The sequence below is a fragment of the Mesoplodon bidens genome (genome assembly GCF_964165515.1).
Source record: "Mesoplodon bidens genome assembly, chromosome: 16".
Taxonomy (NCBI): Eukaryota; Metazoa; Chordata; class Mammalia; order Artiodactyla; family Ziphiidae; genus Mesoplodon; species Mesoplodon bidens.
In genome coordinates this window covers 77,146,711-77,165,064 of record NC_138173.1, presented here as the reverse complement: position 1 = coordinate 77,165,064, position 18,354 = coordinate 77,146,711, and the positions used below count along the sequence as shown (strand labels likewise).

General features: G+C 59.4%; 1 protein-coding gene across 2 annotated transcripts in view; it reads left to right on the top strand.

Moving 5' to 3' along the window:
* The first annotated feature begins 4,663 nt into the window (after positions 1 to 4,663).
* The window catches only part of ZC3H3 (zinc finger CCCH-type containing 3), a 79,169-nt gene continuing 65,478 nt past the window's right edge, over positions 4,664 to 18,354 (top strand). For both annotated transcript variants that reach the window (XM_081258849.1, XM_081258850.1), the window contains exons 1-3: positions 4,664 to 4,757; positions 6,173 to 7,481; positions 8,707 to 8,903. In XM_081258849.1, coding sequence (XP_081114975.1) covers positions 4,670 to 4,757; positions 6,173 to 7,481; positions 8,707 to 8,903 — 1,594 coding nt within the window. In that variant the 5' untranslated portion in view covers positions 4,664 to 4,669. The remainder of the gene's footprint in view (positions 4,758 to 6,172; positions 7,482 to 8,706; positions 8,904 to 18,354) is intronic.

Genomic DNA, 18,354 nt, shown 5'->3' with positions numbered 1-18,354 from the left:
TTCTGCTGACAGGGGTCGGGGGAGCGGCTCAGAACCCTGCCCCACTCCAACTGGTCCTCTGCGGAGGGAAGCGGCCCTATTGCTCTCGTTTCCGACGCTCTGAGCCTCCCTTCACTTTGCCCCAGCTGCAGGAGGCTCTTACTGCTGGGATCCAGTCACTGCTGGGCTGCGGGCGGTGGTGTCTCTTCCACCTAGTTAGGTTTGCCCAGTACTAGGGCATGTGGGAAATCGTGGTGGTGAGATTCACACCATCCATCCACCGTGGTCCCTGAGAGCCTCGTGGAAATGCTGCCATCTAGGAAACAGTAGATGAATCAACTTTTCTCCCCAAAGGATCTGGTTCTGAGGCTCATGCTTTGCCGTGAGGGTGGAGGGTCAAGTGGGGAATTGGAGGCTGGGATGAAGGAGGGACCCACAGAGCCCTCAATGGCAGTTCTCTTCTACACTCACTTCCTGCCTCTCTCCCTCTGGGATAAAAGGCGAGGGGTATCCATGGGGTAGCGGTCCCAGCCCGCCAACCACCTGTTCCCACGTGAGGGCCCGGTGAGTCAGGGTGCCTGACTCCCATCACATGCAGACCTCCTGGAGGGAAGGAGATGGCAGGAGGCGGACATTCCCCAAGGGAGGTGCAGGCTGGCTTGGTGGAGGGGGCATGCAGATACTTTTGCCATAGAACCAGGAGACAGGTAACAAGCTCAGGAAGGATTTGACATTTTGTGCTCGTGCCCTGATAAAAGTGCATTCGGTACAGCTGCATTGCTCTCCCTTTACTACTCTCCCACCCCCTTCAGAGAGGCTGGTGCCTCGGGTAGCCTTATGTGGTGGGGCTGGAGAGAAGCGGGGTGTGCAAGGCCAAGGGCAGATGTGGGTGGGGTGGCTGGGGGAACAGCTTGCAGCTCAGGAAGGCTGCTTGGGCTAGGGTGGTGAAAAGAGCAGGAAGCTGGGTGTGGGAGAAGGGAGGAGAGCAGAGGGAGGTGAGGGGTGGCGGCGGGAGACAACTCCCCTGTGAGGGGAGAGAGGGAGAAGCCCATGGACATGGCCTTCCAGCAACAGGTATGTCTGTTCCTCAGCACTTGTTTGCTGAATGCCAGTAATGGAGTCCTTTTTATGGCCCCAGACCTGCACCTGGGCAGCCCTATGGGAAGGTCCACTGCGGGGAAGAGAGAAGATTGGCAGAGAAGAGATCACTCGGAGAGTGGGCAGCCAGCAAGAAGAGACCACTGGAGGAGAGAGATGGCCAGGAAGTAGTTGGCCCAGGATGTGCAGGAATCTGGGGAGGGTGAGGCTACCCTGTGATTTGGGATGGGAGATTGACCCCCTTTGTGTTGGTCTCCTCATCCTTAAGATGGAAACGACAGGGTTGTTGTGAAGACTCAATGCATTAATATGTGTTAACACTAGAATGGGGCCTAGGGACTTTCTTGCTGGTCCTCTGGTTAAGAATCTGCCTTCCAATGCAAGGGATGCAGGTTCGATCCCTGCTCGGGGAACTAAGATCCCACATGCCGTCGTGCAAGTAAACCCATGTGCTGCAACTAGAGACAAACCTGCAACAAAGAGCCTGTGCAGCCAAAATAAATAAATAAGTAAGTAAGTAAGTAAGTAAACAAACACACACAGATCCGTGCTTTAAAAAAAGGGTGCCTGGGGCTTCCCTGGTGGCGCAGTGGTTGGGGGTCCGCCTGCCGATGCAGGGGACATGGGTTCGTGCCCTGGTCCGGGAGGATCCCACATGCCACGGAGCGGCTGGGCCCGTGAGCCATGGCCGCTGAGCCTGCGCGTCCGGAGCCTGTGCTCCGCAACGGGAGAGGCCACAACAGTGAGAGGCCCGTGTACTGCAAAAACAAAAAAGAAAAAAAAGGGGACCTGGCACGCTGTAATGGGCTATAAACGTGCTCAATATTTTTGTTCCGTGTAAAGAACTCAGCACCTGACTTTAAAATTTTTAATTTTTATTGAAGTATAGTTGATTTACAATGTTCGATTAGTTTTTGGTATACAGCAGAGTGATTCAGTTATACATGTATATGTATTTCCATATTCCTCCCCATTATGGTTTTTTACAGGATATTGAATAGAGTTCCCTGTGCTCTACAGTAAGACCTTGTTGTTTATCTATTTTATATATAGTAGTTTGTATCTGCTAATCCCAAACTCCTAATCTATCCCTCCCCATCCCTTCCCCCCAGCACCTGATATTTCTGTTCCTAAGGCCTTGCACGCATTTCATTCTCTCTCTTGGGGGGATTCTGAGAAGTGAAATTCCTCAGATGGTATTCAGGGCCTTGGCACGTGCTGCAAATTGCCCTTCAGAAAGGCTGTGCCAACATCCAAAAAGTGAATAGTGAAGTCTCCTGCCCTCACCCCCAAACACTGAAAGCAGACTGTTTTAATCTTTGCCAGCTTGATGGACATCAAAGAGTTTTAAGTGTAACTGTCAAGGTCAGTTTTAAGGAGTTAATCGTGAAAGCACTTACATCCCAGTTTCACAACTCCAGGAGACAAACCCGCAAACCTTGCCTCCTCTCAGCAACGGGCTGGGCTCTCCGCTCCACCACCCCAGGACTGAAGTCCAGGAGCAGAGAGCTTGTCGGGCACAGAAGACACGTTCAGCGCTAGACCCGTGAATCCGTCAGTTTGTGCTAATACATCACCCCGCAACCTGGTGGCACAAACAGCCACTGGTTTGCTCGTCATGGTGTGAGGTGCCCTGAGTTATGACATTTAGGCTCGTCTCTGCTTCACGTGGTGTCACCTGGGCTCATCGATTTTGTGGCTAGCTGGCAACCACTGGCCTCGTGTGTTTGGCAGGCGGCTGGCGGTCAAGAGGGTCAGTGGTTTTAACTAGGCATGTGCCGTCCATTCCCCGTCAGGCCAGCCCTGGCTCGTTCATAAGCTGATGGCTGCAGGATTCTCAAGAGAAGCAAGACAGGGCAAGTCCAAAGAAGTGCTTTTCAAGATCCCTGGTGAAGAATTCCCTCATTCTACGAGAACTCCCCTACCCTGCCCTCAGAGTTCTGCCAAGGCCTAAGGGTCTTACACAGTGTTCAGCTGGTGGGGCACGACCTGTGGCTCACCCCGTCTCACAGCCTGAGTGCAGGGGCCATTCTATTTCCTGGTCTTCCTAGCCTGGGGCCACCTCCACCAAAGAAATCCCAGGGTGCCCACTGCTGTATGTTGAGTGGAGTAACACTGACTCCCTAAGGTGGGTTCAGGTGCTGACCTAAGAGGCTGTGGACTGCATCCTCACCTGCAGGAGACACAGTGCACGTGACCCCTTGAATCACTGGTGGTGTATGTTTTACCTCTACATATGTTATAAACCCACAATACGTTTTTTATTATTTTTGCTGTATCTATGTGTCTTTCAGAGAAAATAAGAAATGAGAATTAAAAAAAAATTACTAACATATTTCCTGTTTCCTGTGCTCTTTCTTCATGTAGATCTGTCTCCATATTGTATCATTTCCCTTCAGCTCGAAGAATTTCCTTTAACATTTTCCTATTTTTCAGGTCTGTGCAGACACATCTGTCCACTTTTTTTTTTACTGTGGTAAATATATACAAGTTGTTGTATAATCATTTTAAAGTGTCCAATTCAGTGGCATTAAGTACATTCACAATGTTGTGCAACCATCACCACTGCTTGTTTCCAAAACTTCTTCATCGCTCCAAACATAGACTCTCTACCCAAAAAGCATTAATTCCCCATTCCTCCTCCCCTCAGCCCTTGGTAACCTCTGATCTACTTTGTCTCTATAAATTTCCCTATTCTAGCTATGTCATATAAGTGGAATTTTGCCGTATTTGTCCTTTTGTGACTGGCTTACTTCATTTAGCATAATGTTTCTGAGGTTCATTTTTATGCTGTAGCATGGATCAGTACTACATTGCTTTTCAAGGCTAAATCCTGTTCCATTGTACGGATATACACTGCTTATCCATTCATCCTCATGGACACTTGGGCTATTTCCACCTTCTGGTTATTGCGAATAATGCTCCACCCAACACTGGCACACGTTTGAGTGCCTGTTCTCACTTCTTCAGGGTATATACCCGGAAGTGGAAGTGCTGGGACAAACCCTAATTCTGTTTTTAACTCTCTGAGGAAACACCAGACTGTTTTCCACAGCGGCCGTACCACTTTACACGCCCCAGCTCTATAGAGGGATTTACACACCTGGTTTTATACTTGTTTCCACTGATACACCGAAATCTTTCATGTTTTCAGAGGTTTAATACGTCTCTGTAGGGCCTCTTCGATCTTGGACGTTTCTTCTCCTGTCCTGGCCTGCGAAACAATACAGTCTCTTGGGCCCTCATCCCACCAGGTCGCCGCTGGGGTGGGGTCTGGGGTTCGGCCCCTCGCCCAGTCCCGCAGGGAACGAGAGCTCTTGGCGGAGAACCCGGCCAGAACACTTCAAGACGGAGACCACCTGCCGCAGCGCCCCCTCCACACAGGCGGTGTGTCCTCTTCCCGGCGCTCCATAGTGACGTCCCCCAGCTCTGCGCATGCGTGACCCCGCCTCTCCAGCCGTTGCCAGGGCGACGACGCATCTCATCTGCTCCCCCTCCCCGCGGCCCGGCAGTCGCTCAGGCCTAGCCTCAGTGCGCAGTCTCGGCACCTCCCCGCGCTCCGCCCAGCCCGCGGGGAAACGGTCGCGCGGCGATGACGTCGCGGGGGCCTGGCCGGGCGTCGCGGACTCCGGAGATGGAGGAAAAGGAGCAGTTACAGCGGCAAATCCGTCTCCTGCAGGGTGGGTCGGGTCGGGTCGGGCCCGGGTCGCGCGTCCCTTTCTTCCCCTTCACTTCACAGCGGGCCCCTGCCCGCCTTCCCCTAAGGGGGTGGCTTTCCGTCCGCGGTTTCGACGGCTAGGTCCGGTCGGGTGGGGAGGTAGGTGGGGTCGGGCTGGGTCTAGGGGACCCGGAGGGGCGTCCCGACCGGCCTGGGTCACCTCCAGCTCGGGTTTCGACGGAGGGTGCGAGCGTTTCCGGCGCTGCGGCGGGTGGCGGCGGGGCGGTCGCTTAGTAACCGGCGGGCGGGAGGGGGCCCCCCACCCCCACGCGCGGGCACGTACTCGGCGCCCCCTGGGCGCTCCCTCGCTCCCGGCGCCCGACAGTGGCAAAGCCCGCTCGGGGTCCGGTGTGTGTTTCTTCCCCGGACAGCCCGTTTTGACGCTACTTCCGTCCGTACAGCCACACTTCTTGATATTCCCGGCCCAGACTCCTCAGTCTTCAGTTTCCAAAGTTTTCCATTTTTAGACCTAATGTGGTTTGCTATAGTTAAAAAAAAAATTCCCCTTGTAAAGTTATTCTCACAAAGAGAAGACTTAAGGACTTGGAAAGTGTGTAGGGGAGGGTTCAGGTGGGCTGAGCCCACCTTCCAGGCACTTCCTGGCCCTCCATCATATCTGCCCTGAGGTGTCACCAGGTCTGGACCTGGCTCTCTTTGGGCCTGGGGGCGGGACATATGGTGGGGGAGGGTTGTAACTGTGGGCTTGTTGGCTGAGTTGTAACAGCTTGGGTTGTTTCAGCCGAGGTCTGTGCCCCACCTGCACGGGCGCAGCTGTCCAGGGGCTTCCTTGGCAAGGCCCCGTGGCGGTCCACTGCACTACGATTCCAGATGATTAAGCCTCTCCTCTCCTCAGGGGAGGATGGTGTGACATTCTTGTCAAGTGTGGAGTACCCAGGGGTGTCACTTATCTTACCCTCACTGTCTTGTGTGCCAGGCAGGGAGCTCATTAAGGGGCAGCCCTGCTCCCTTTCTATCTGTGGGCAAGCCAGAGGGCCTCCACGTCTCTTGAGGCGTTACAGCATAGGGCCTTGCTGGTCTCTTCATACTGAGTGACACTTCTCCTCAAAGGATTGTGAAGCCAGCACAATATTTCTGGCGGATAGGGAATATGCCACAGGGATGCATTTTAAGGATAAGCAACTAGAAATAGGATTGAAGTAGAACTGACGGGAGAATACTTATGGAGAAGATTGGCCTAGGGAATCGGGGCTGACTTTCAGTGGTTCTCAGGCACTGGCAGCTGCCCCTCCTGCACTGGGACCTGACAGGATCCACTGGGGTCTGCGGAGTGTCTGGGCAGCTGATGCCCCCCCCAGGGAATTCGCGCTGATTTTACTCACCCTCCGGTTAACGGGGCTTGTGCTCCTGTCTCCTCAGGTCTGATCGATGACTACAAAACCCTCCATGGCAATGCCTCTGCCCCAGGCACCTCCGCCGCGTCCCAGTGGCAGCCGCCCACTTACAGCAGCGGCAGGGCCTTCAGTGCTCGCTACCCCCGTCTGAGCCGGAGGGGCTTCTCCCCGAACCATGGGCCTGTGTGGCGCAAGAAATACTCCCTTGTGAATCGGCCCTTGGGGTCCTCAGACCCACCCAGCGACTGTGCTGCGCAGCCGCCCCTTGGGGCTGGGGGCAGCCGGGGTCCCGACCCCCAGCAGTACATCCTGGAGAGGCAGGTCCAGCTCAGTGTGGATCAGAACATGGTCATCAAGGTCAAGCCACCGTCAAAGCCGGGCTCAGCTAGCACTGCAGGGGTCCTGCGGGGCTCCTTGGAAGAATACGGGGATCCCCCCTGGAGCAACCACGGGCCTCAGGAAGGTGAGGGTGAGCTTCCCGGCGGGCAGCGGCAGCCCTCGAGGCCAGGAAGAGCTAAGGGGAGCTGCAATGAGGAGGACCCCCTTCTGGTCTGCCAGAAGGAGCCTGGCAAGCCCCGCGTGGTGAAGTCGATGAGCACTGTGAGCGACAGCCCCTCGGAGCCCCGGCGGATGGTCGGCGAGAGCGCAGTTGCGGCCAGGGCCCGCTTCCTGCCCTCCAGCCTGCCCCAGCGGGGCGGCACGGCCCTGGGCCGGAAGGCGGGCGCACACTCTGTGGCCAGCTGCGGTACACAGCTCCCTGGGGACGGGAGAGCGAACGCCGGCCATGCAGATCAGTCAGCTGCCTCTGGCCTGGTGGCAGGCCCAGCTAGACCTGCTGCTGGACCCAGGCAGACCCGGGAGCCCTTGCTGCTGGTGTCCTGTCGAACCGACAAGTTCCGGAAAAACAACTACAAGTGGGTGGCTGCCTCGGCGAAGAGTCCCCGGGCCCCTCGGAGGGCCCTCAGTCCCAGAGCAGTGGCGGAGAATGTGTGCAAGGCCCCCTTTTCTGCAGCGGAACGAACGGAGAAGCCGCAGCTCAGAGCCGACCTGGATGCCAAGCCCAGGAGGTCGGCCACAGCCTCCGTGCCTGGGGCCTCCCCGAGCAAGTACAAGTGGAAGGCCTCCAGCCCCTCGGCCTCCTCCTTCCGTTGGCAGTCAGAGGCCGGCAGCAAGGACCATGCCTCCCAGCTCTCCCCAGTCCCATCTAGGTTCCCCCCAGGGGACAGACCAGCAGTGGGACCCAGCAGCTTGAAGCCGCTCTTCAGTGAGACCCCGCTCTCGGCTTACAAAGTGAAGAGCCGCACCAAGATCATCCGGAGGCGGGGGAGTGCTAGGTGTGTGTCCCTGCCCCGCCCCAGGGCCCTGTGTGGCCAGGCAGACTCCGCCTTGTATGCAGAGCCGGTGGGAGGGCCCACCTGCAGGGGTGTGGGAGGCGGAGAGGAAGCATCACCCCTGACGGGGCCTGAGCGTCAGGGGCCTGAGCGGGGAGCTTTGCCTGTGGTGGTGTCACCATAGTCAGTAGGAATGAGGCCAGGGTCACTGCTGTCCCTTACAGCTGAATGACAGGGCTCAACCTGGCTGGGGGCTGGCCTGGGGCCCCCAGCCAGGCGGGGACAGGTGGAGGTGGGGGCAGCATCCCACCCTTTCTCCTGTGGGCAAGAGACCAGAGACTGCTGGGTGGTTTCTGTTCTGGGCCCACAGGGTTTGTGCCCAGGCCAGGAGCAGGACAAGCAAACCCAGGGCGCAGTGTCTCCGCGGGAGGGGGTCGCCTTTCCACCGGGGAGGAAGGCTGCCCCTTGATGGCCGGGTGACAGGGTGAGTCACTGCCTCGCTGAACCCATGTCACCTTCCCTGCCCTCTGTCCTCTCGGATCTAGAGGAGGCTCGAGGACGGTGGCATGGCCCAGTGCTCCGTCTGGGGTCAGGGACCTAATTGTGGTGGCTGCCAGTGGCGAGGGCAGAGGGCCTGCCTCTGCCATCAGACGTGGTGGCACTCGCTGTCCTCCCAGCAAGTCTCACTCCAGAGGTCCTTCCTGCTGTCTGACTTTGATCTTGGGCCCTGCTCTCCCAGATAGGTGCTGTCTTGGATTCCTCGGGCTCCCTGCCCTCCTCACTTTTTCTGGACAGCGGCCTCTGTTGCAGCCAGTGTGGGGAGGGGGTCACGAGGCTGGTGGCAGCGCCTCCTCCGTACAAGGCCTGCCTGCTTTGCTTCTCCCCCAGCTCCAGGCGGGGGCTCATCTGGCCTGGGGAGGTGCAGGAGGTGCTCGTGGAACACTGGGTGGGGGTCGAGGGCTGCTCTCCTGCGCTCTCCACCTGCCTTGGCTCTGGGATCCTCCAGGGTTGTGGCTGGGAGCCTGGCGAGGAGGGGGGCAGGGTGGCGTGGGGGGGATGGGCAGGGAGCAGCCTTCTGGCGGCTGCTGAGGTTGGTTAGGTGAGAAAGTGAAGTGGGCTGCCTCCGGGGGCCGAGTCCATGTTGCTGGGATCTGGGTGGGCAGTGGTGGGGAGGTGAGCCACTCCCTGGGGGAGCCTGTTAGGAGCTGTCTGCTCTTTGTCTCTGCAGCCTTCCTGGGGACAAGAAGAGCAGCCCCCCACCTGCTGCCACGGGCAAGAGCCAGTTCAGCCTGCGGCGGAGGCAGGCCCTCCGGGGGAAGAGCAGCCCTGTGCTGAAGAAGACGCCCAACAAGGGCCTGATGCAGGTCAGCAGGCACCGGCTGTCCTGCCTGCCTCCTAGCCGGGCCCACCTCCCCACCAAGGAAGGTATGACCAGGAGGAGGGGCGCCCTGGGCCCGTGCCGGCTCTGCTTCCTGTTGGGACCCACCTTCGCCATCCACCTTGCATTGTGGGGCCCTGGCCCAGGAGCGCTCAGCCTGGCGGGTAGTGGGTGGCCTGGGCTAGTGAGTGGAGGAGGAGAACCGGGGTTCCGTGCCCTGCGCTCTGGGTCGGGGAGATGCTGCCAGGCAGGCACGTGGTGGTCTTCTCAGCGCATCCCTCTGTGTATGTGCAGCCGAGTCCCTCTTGGCAGGAGGAGCGGGAAGGTAGATGAGAGGGTGGCAGCCACGCAGCCCTGAAGGGGGAGGAGACGTGGCTTGTGCCGTCCAGGGCCTCTCCCTCCTTTCCTCGCTGCCTGGGCCGCAGGTCTACCCCTCCCCTCCCTGCTGGCTGCTGCCTTTTCTTCGGGAAGCCTGAGCTGGCCTGGGAGGGGTCGGCTTTGCCTTCTTAATGAGTCCCTGGAGTCCAGCAACAGAATGGGGAGCGCTGTGGGCTTGGCCCCCGCAGGAGGCCAGCTCCCCGCTGCCGCGATGGCAGTGCTTTGGGGAGGCTGCAGAGGCAGGCTTCACCTGGGTGCCTGGTCCTGAGGTGGCCCCTCTGAGCGGCGGGGTGAACGTGCGGCAGCAGCTTCTGGACTGACCCATGTGAGATCTGGAGGTGACAGGGTTTGGGGCCGGGCAGGCTCGGCGCTGGGCGCTCCAGCCGGGGCCTTGTGCTCTAACAACTGTGCTACGCATGGTGCTTGGGGAACCCAGCTGAGGGCGTGGTCCTTGGCCTGGCCAGGAGGCTTTGAAGAAGGCTTCTGGAGGAGCTGGTGCCTGGGCTGTGCTGGGCGTCTGCGCGGAGCTGGCCGTGAAAGGGTGGGCCGTGGGGTCCCAGGCAGAGGGTCGAGCGGCGCGGCGAGAGGGCTGTGGGGAAGTGAGACTGGAGGGTGCCGGCCTCCCACCCAGTCCTCTTTGGCCGTATCCCGTGCGCCTTGGCAAGTGTGGATTTCCTGCCAGGTGACGGAGCAGAGGGAGCCCCGTTAGCGGTTCCTGGTTGCCGCGAGGTGGCTGGATTGGGGGTTGGGCCTTGGCTGCAGGACTGGCTGGGAGTGAAGAGATTGAAGGTGACCAGCGGTCAGGCTGCCGCGGGTTGACTGGAGAGGACGAGGTGAGGATGCCCCTCGCTTTGAGACCGGTGGCGGGGGGCCCCCAGGGGGCTGGAGGGCAGGTGGGGGGTCAGGTGGCCTCTTGGGGCAGCCGGGAGAGAGACCAGGAGGTGGTGTCTTTGGACATCTGGGCCTCTGTGGGGACTCATGGCCCCTGTTCAGATCCTCTGTGTCACCGTGTTGTCTTAGCCAGCTGAGATGTCGGGTGTGCAGAGAAGTCGCAGACAGATCTGTCCCCACAGATGAGGCGTCACGCGGGATGGCAGCCTGCAGGCCATGATGGTGCTCAGGGCCGGCTGTGGGAGGTGGGTGGTCCAGGTGCTGGGGGTCCAGGAGACCCAAGGCAGGGGTGGTCCCTCCTGCCCTCTGGTGCCTGCATTCGAGCTGGCCAGCTGCTGAGACATTCCTATCGTGACTTGTCACTAGCAGGGTGTGTCGGGGCGACAGAGGGGGTGGCCAGATAGGGCCCCTTGTGGAGGTAGTATTTCAGCGAGGCTTGACTGACAGACGTGGTTGGAGGTGGCTTGGGGGAGGAGTGTCCCAGCCGGGGCAGCGTGCTGGGAAGGCCCTAAGGACCTGTCCTGCCGTCTTGGGCCCTTCCTGACAGCAGAGCTCTTGGGGGATCTGGTGGGCGTCTGCTGGGCGTCGGGCCCCCTTGCTGGGCCTGGAAGCAGGTGTGTGTGTGTGGAGCACCTGCTGGGCAGGTGTTGAGTGTGGATGGTCGTGGCAGACAGGGCCCCGGGCCTCTTGGCGCCCTTCCTGCTGCCCAGGGTCGCTGAGTCCTGATGCAGGTGCGTGCACTGGCCTTGACTCTGTCCCTGACAGGCCTGTGCTGCCCCTGCCCCCGAGGAGCCTGGCCTGGGGGTCGACAGGCCCAAGGCAGGCTGCTGCTGGCCCGTGCAGTGGGCACCCCAGGGAAGGAGTGCCACGTGGTCGAGGAGGTCCTCCTGTCTCGTGGGCTGGGGACCCACGGACCGAGGGGCCCTCTGCAGACGGGTGGGCAGCAGTAGCACCGGGAACTCTCCTCGCAGAGCCAAGCTTTCCCACCAGCCGGCCAGGTGGTCCTGGGTGCCCTCTCTCCCGGCTCCAGGCTGGAGGGCTCTGGTGCGGCTTGGGGGCTGGGGTGGGGCTGCCCCAGGCACGGGAACAGCCTGGCAGCGGCCTTGCTGCAGGAACCACTGGCCAAGGGGCGGCCGGGGAGCTGGAGAGCTGGGTAGGGGCCTGTGGGCAGCGTCCCAGGGCCATGGGCCGGAGGTGTTCTGGGATGCTCGCCCGGTCACGGGGTGGACAGAGGGGTGAGGGGCTGGCGGGGGCACAGACGCTGGGCCTTCAGATTCAGTAACCAGGCCAGGTGGGAGAGGAGGTGGCGTGTGTCCTCCCTGGAGCTGCACCTGCACTTGTGAATAGCCTGGCCCCTTTGTAGGCCTAGAGCAGAGTGGGGTGCAGGCTGGGGACGGTGGCAGCTGCCGCCTGCTGGCAGGGCAGCCGTGGTACTCAGTGGGAGGGGGAGAAAGGCTGAGGGCACCGCTGGGTGTGGGGCTGTCAGGTGGGGACTGTGGCGCCTGCCAAGGGGGCTGCCACAGTCCCTGCCTTCACACTCCTCTCCACCAGGAGGCAGATGAATCAGCTCACAGTTACAGACAGTGTGATAACCAGGCACAGGGTGCCCTGCCGGTGAGGCGGAGGCAGAGGAGGGGGGAGGGTCCTGATGGGGGAAGGGCTTGCAGAAGGCTTCCCCTCACTCAGCCACTTGTCCATCCCCCCGTGCTTCCTCTGTCCCCCCCACCCCCTCCCCATCTCCTGCACGTCTGTGCAGGGCAGTGTGCTGTCTCCTGGGGTGTGTGCGTGCTAGGGCCGTGCTGCGTTGGTGGACACCAGCGGCTCCTCGGGTGCTTGTAAACAGGCTGAAAAGTTGCTTTCAGGGGGAATTCCTTGTCAGTCCATTGGTTAGGACTCAGCGCTTCCACTGCTGGGGGCCTGGCTTCAGTCCCTGGTCGGGGAACTAAGATCCCACAGGCTGCACAGCGCGGCCCAAAGAAAAGAAAAGAAAAGAAAAGTTGCTTTCAGGTGGCAGAAGCACTCTGAGGAAAAGGAGGCAGGCAGCAGGGAGCTTCGGGGAGGGTGGGCGGCGGGCACGTCTCTGAGGAGCGACATCGGAACCGAGCCCTGCGTGAGGAGCGGGGCGCGTGGGCACACCTCTGCAGGCGAAGTCACAGGTAGGCTGAGCTTTGCCTGTTCCAGGAGCAGAGACTGGTCCTGTGTGGCCGGTGTCCTGGAGGGTGGGAGGGGCCGAGGCCAGAGGGCAGGCAGGACCAGGTGATGGGAAGGGGTGCTAGGCCACAGCAAGGAAAAGGGGGTTCTGTGGGGCAGCCCCCGAGGGACAGTGGAGGCACCTGGGCCTGCATGGGTGTGCTCAGGGACACGAGGCGGCCGCGTCGGGGCCCCAGGAGTGTCCAGCGGTCCCGGAGGGACAGCAGCCAGGATGAGACTGCGGGCGAGGACTGAGCTCCAGGCCGAGGGGTGAGTCCTCGTCCTTGAGGCTTGGTGGCGGGGAGCTCACTGGAGAGGCTCGCGCTGGCGGGGGCGAGCGTGCTGGGCAGGCATCGTGAGGCCGGGACAGGTGGAGGTCATTTCCCTGGGCTGACGGCTCCCTCAGCCCCCTGCTCGCGAAAGGCCTGCCCGGCTCCCCCCTTCCCAGCTCTGCCTGCCTGCCCTCCCTTGGTGGGCCTGAGCAGGTGTGTGTGTGTGCACGCGTGTGCATGTGCACGCCCAGGGCGTGCTCTCCTGTCTCTTGGAAAGTGCAGACCCCACCTACGGGCCACTGGCAGGGCCTCCCTGGGAATGGGGGCAGAGGCTGTTTCTGCATCTACTTGCTTTGAGGCTTCTCTGCCCTGTTTCCCACACAGACTTTTAGTGCCAGATGCAGCCCTCCGCTTGGAGCGGTGTCGACCTGACCCCTTTGGGACTCCCTCGCTGCTGAGGCCAGGAGGGCTGAGGAGGGGGAGAGGGAGAGGTGGGCTTCCCCACCGGGGGTCCCCACTTCGGGCCGGCTGTGCAGCCGGTGGCCAGCAGAGGGCGCACTTGTCCCTCTTATTCCTCATCCACCTTTTTCTGGTAATTGATTGCCTAATTTCCTCTTTATGTGAAAGAAAGCAGATATCAAGTAATTTGCAGCAATAACCTGCTAATGCTGGGCCAGTATCGAAACTCCCCTGTTCATTTCAAGTGGCAGATAAAACACATACATAATTATCCTTGCAAATTGGATTGTTTTAAATAACCAAAAGGCTATGGCCAGGAGAAAGCGATCCCATCTCCCTTGAGTTACTATTGCAGTGTAATTGCCGCGTTCAATCAATTTCCCTGGCATTAGAAATTCCATCACAATCAACATTAAGCTTTATTCATTGTGATGGCTAAGAGCCGGGCCATTTCTCCTCTTTTTCTTAACTGGCAAAATTAATCAGGGAAAAGATTTTAAACATTTACCCGTGCGAAAGAGGTCAGCTCTGCCACTATATTGCTCAGCAGATAAGGGGGCTAATAAAAAGAAAATTGAATTACTAATGATCACCAGGAACAGAGTATATAAAACCTGGCAATCGCCGGTTCAGGAGAAGGGAGAATCAATTTTCTCGGGACAAGGTGCGCTCATTTTTTATTTTGGTTCATATTATCAGCAGTTTAATTTGAGGGCGCGTAAACAGGAGGAAACAGGGAATAATGAGCCCGAGGTGTGCAGTGCCGCCGGATATATGCTGCACACAGTTTATTTGACACAGCAGATAATCGCTTTAATTGAATTCGAAACTGCATGTTCAGCAGGCCTGTGGCCTCGTGCCTTGGGGACCTGGCCTTACGAAGATTCCAGCCTGACTCCTCCTCTCGCTCTGCCCGCTGCCGGCCCTCTCTGGCCGAGCCCTCTGACCCTCCCGCCTAGTTCCCTGGGCCTAGAGTCAGACTTTGGCTGGGGGGTGGGGCAGGTGGTCCCTGGGGGTCCCCACGTGACACCCCTACCCCACCCTGTGCTCCCTGGGGGATAACCGCACCTTGGCTGCCAGAGGCCCCACTTGATCCGCCGCAGGGCCGACAGACCCCAGAGAAGGCAGCAGAGAAGAGAACTTCTCGTAGACCTCAAAAGTGGTTTCTGATTGGCCACCCGTTCGATGGCGGAAGTTAGTCGTCACAGCCCGCGGTGTGGACGTGCGCTTTCCAGTGCAGACCTGGGGCTTCGGGGCCAGCTCCGGGGCTCCCCTACCCCGGCTACAGCGGGCCCGGCACCATGACTGGGGCTGCCCTGAGGTGACAGGCTTCGTGTGTGCAGAGAGGGTGCTGCCTGGTCCACACCAACCCAGCACGACGCTTGCGGTGTTGGGGGCTGGCAGCCCACCCAGCACACTCAGCCCCAGGCTGGGGGCCTCCTGGTAGCAACAGGCCGTGCGATTCCTCCCGGTCACGTGGCGAGGTCTGCTGTCAGCTGCCAGGGAAAAGCCACGGGCGGGTGGGCGGGCAGTGGCGTCCTCGCCCCCCAGGGGCCGCCCAGGACAGCGCATGTGTGGCGAGAGCCCACCCACCTCTCCTTTGCCTGCCTCTGCACAGACAAGTGGCCAGCGCGGTGGGTGGGGTGTGGGCCTGGCGGGTCACTCAGGGCTGTGCCGGCAGGGCTGTGGTTGACGGGAAGGGCCCAGTGTTCACGGTGCCATCAGGTGTGGATCTGAGCGCCGCCGAGGCTTTCACTCAAGCCGGGCCTCGCACAGCCGCCTGCCTCTGGCTCAGAGCTTGCCAGCATGTGGCGGGCGCTTCCCACCCGTCCCTTAGTCTGCCGTGCCAGCCACGCGGTCTGGAGGATCTGCTGTCCCCTGTTTATGGATGCAGTGGGCGGCCACTCATCCTGGGTCACCAGCAGAAAGGGTAGGTGTGGTCTCGGGCCCTGCCCGTCTTACCGCGCCCCAAGCCTCTCCCAACAGGCCCCACCTCCCCTCTGACCAGAGGTACCCAGTGGACACGGGCAGGCGGCGGGCCAGCTGCTAACACGGCAGCATCACTCTTGGGAGGCAGCGCTGGGCAGCCCCGTGCGCGGCCTGTGCGGCCTCAGGACCGCGGGAGGGTCGCTGGTCAGAGGGAGCGAGCGAAGCCTGGCCCTGGGTCTCCGCGTTCATCAGTGGTGTTTCTTCACCACCAGTGCCCCCGGGAGCGCTTTGGGATGATCAGGAGCCGGGGCAGGTGGGAGGAAGGAGGCGGGCTTGCTGTGGCCCAGAGGGGCGGACGCAGGGCCGGGGCTGGGTGACTCCTGTGGTGTCCCCGTCCTGTCCAGTGCTCTGGTCCTGGGTCCCGGTCCTGAGGTGTGGGCAAGCCCTGGCTATAAGCCTCCGGGCTGGTGCTGGCATTGCCTTGCTCTGTTCCCACAGCTGTGGAAGGGTCATCTCTTGGGGGTTTCTGTGCGGCTTGAGGGGACGGGGCGGGCTGGGCGGGTCCTAAACCGGGTGGCTGCCGGTGTTCCTGCCGCTCTTCTCTCGCTGCCGGAGTTTCCCGCCCTGGAGCGGTCTCTGATCCCTCATCACTCGCTGGTGTGCAGTTGGGTTGTTTAGCTTTACTACGGCAGACGCTGCAAAGGGCGTGAGAGCAGCTCAATCTGGAACCCTGCTTTCCTAAGGGAAAATGAAAATGCTGAAGTCGGCCCTGCAAAAGGCAGCCGCAGCGATCCTAAGCTTTGCATAAGTTATCAGGCATGTCGCAGGCCTCCAGTTTTACGTTCGTCATGGCTGTGCTGATTAATTATTCCACGAGAGCTGGCGTGGGAGTGCGTGTGCGTGTGTGTGTACGCGTTGCCTGTGTGGTGCCCTCCGTGGAGTCAGGGGCACCTGAGTGACTCCGTGAGGCTGGAGCCCTGGGAGCCGCTCCTCACCTGGGAAGGTGCAGCCCTGGGGTCTCGTGGGCCAGGGTCCCCAGGTGTCCAACGAGTGTAGACGGTGTGCTGAGGGTGGCCCGCCCCTGTGTCCTGGCCGACCGAGTTAAGCCCGGCCTCTCTGCCAGCTGGGCCTGGCCTGGCCTGAGGGTCCCTCAACCGGTGCGCTCTCAGAAGCCCGCCCGTCAGTGGGCGCGGGGTGCAGGGCGGAGTCCTTCTAGGGCTGCTTTGCCTCCCGGCCTCCCCCTGGGCCCTCAGTGCTCTCCCTGTGGCTGCCGCTGGCCCCTCAGGTGGTCTGTCCCACCTGCTCTCCTGGGCCCAGCCCCTTCCTCCCTTGGGGAGTGGGGGCCACCTGGTGATGGGGGCATGGGAGCTCCCACCTGCTGGAGGTGGGCCATGGCCTTCCAGGTCCTGGATCGTGGCACCTTCTCTCCACGGCTTCGGGATGTCGCTGGGCACCCCATCCAGACCCAGGTCCCACTCCTCCGTGCTCCCATGGGTCCCAGTCCAGAAGCCCGCCCCGGGCTACGTCACGGAGCACCCCTTCACCTGCACACCTCGGCCTGGCCCTGTGCCGGGGCGGACAGTGATGCAGTGGCCTCCCTATGAGACTCAGAGCCGGGGGTCTGGGCTGGAGCCGCTCTTCCTTGGCCTTCTCTTTGAGTGAAGCTGGGGGCGCCGAGGTGGGCAGCTGGACTTGGGCACAGAGAAGGCATCTCAGAAAGGAACTCCAAAAACATGTTTCCCCTGTGGTGCTCTCTTTAGCCGGGCCCTCCTTACTGCTTGCGTTTTAAAGGGGGAAGATGCCAGGTGGGGTGGGGGTTTGTGGTCTGCATCTGGCTCAGGCTGCCACCCCCATGCTGTGTGGTCCCCTCGGCTTGGGAAGGCAGGGCAGCAGGGGGAGGGGCTGCAGGGCCACACTGCCCCTCTTGCTGCCCTGACCCTGGGGCCGGCCCGGGTGTGTATGTCCTTGACTCTGGACCGTGAGACAGTGCCCCAAGGGGCAGCATGTGGGGAGACAGGCAGCCGGGGAGCAGAGGCCGGGGCTGGGGGCTGCTGTCCAGGGTCAGAGCTGCCCACACAGCCAGTGGGTCTGAGCTTGGACGGAGCGCAACAGGACCAGATGGCTGGACAGTTGACCTCCAGGTTCTCTTTTTTTCTGAAATATGCAGATGTAAGCTTATAAATTCTCCCCTGAGCATAGCCTTAGCTGTCTTCTGCAAGTTAATTATTTTTGTGTTCCTCCAAAATTTTTTCTAATTTTCATTGTAATTTTTTCTTTGATCCAGGGTTATTCAAAAGGGATTGCTTCATTTCCAAACCCCTGGGGCTTTTTTTTTTTTTTTTTTGCGGTTCGCGGGCCTCTCACTGCCGTGGCCTCTCCCGCTGCGGAGCACAGGCTCCGGACGCGCAGGCCCAGCGGCCATGGCTTACGGGCCCAGCCGCTCTGCGGCATGCGGGACCCTCCCGGACCGGGGCACGAACCCACGTCCGCTGCACTGGCAGGTGGACCCTCAACCACTGCGCCACCAGGGAAGCCCACCCCTGGGGCTTTTGAGTTTCTTTGTAATTACCGCTCCCCAGCTTCACTCCACTGGGCGAGCTATCTGTGTGATTTCAGTCCTTTGAAGTCTGCTCAGACTTGTTTTAAGGACCAGCTTAGGTCCGTTTTGGTAAAGCTCTTGTGTGCACTTAGAATGATTCCATTTGGGGAGTTTGGGGCTCTGTACGGTAAGTTGTATTAATTGTGTTGTTCAGGTCTTCTGTATACTTACTGATTTTGCGGGGCAGGGAGGGTGTCTGTTTTTTCCAGTCACAGAGAGTGTTAAGATCTTCCGCTGTTCTCCAGTTGTCACTTTTGCATTAAGCATTTTGAGGTCATTTGACTGAGTGCAAACCACTTAGAACTGCTGTATCTCCCCGGTGGATTGAATCTTTTACTGCTATGAAATGTCCTTTTTTATCTCCAGTAAAGCTTCTGGCCTTAAAATTTACTTTCTCTGAAGCAGGTATAGCTAGGCCAGTTTCCTTTTAGTTAGTGTCACAAAATGTGTGTATATACACGTGTACCCACACATACACACTATGCAAATGTATTTTTGTGTGACATGTGCAAGCATGTTTACTTTCAGCTGTTACTATGTTTAGATTTTTTTGTATCCAGCAAATAGTTGTTTTTTAAGTGCAATCTGAAACTGTCTTTCTAAAAAAGGGTTTTGTCTGTTCACGTTTAATGCAATTACTAGGGTATTTGGGTTTAAATCTACTGTCTTACTATGTGCTTTTTCTTTGTAGCACCTGTTTTTTTTCTCTCCTTTTTTTTTTCTTCTTTTGGATGTATATTTTTTAATTCCAGTTTCTCCTCAATTAGCTTATTATACATT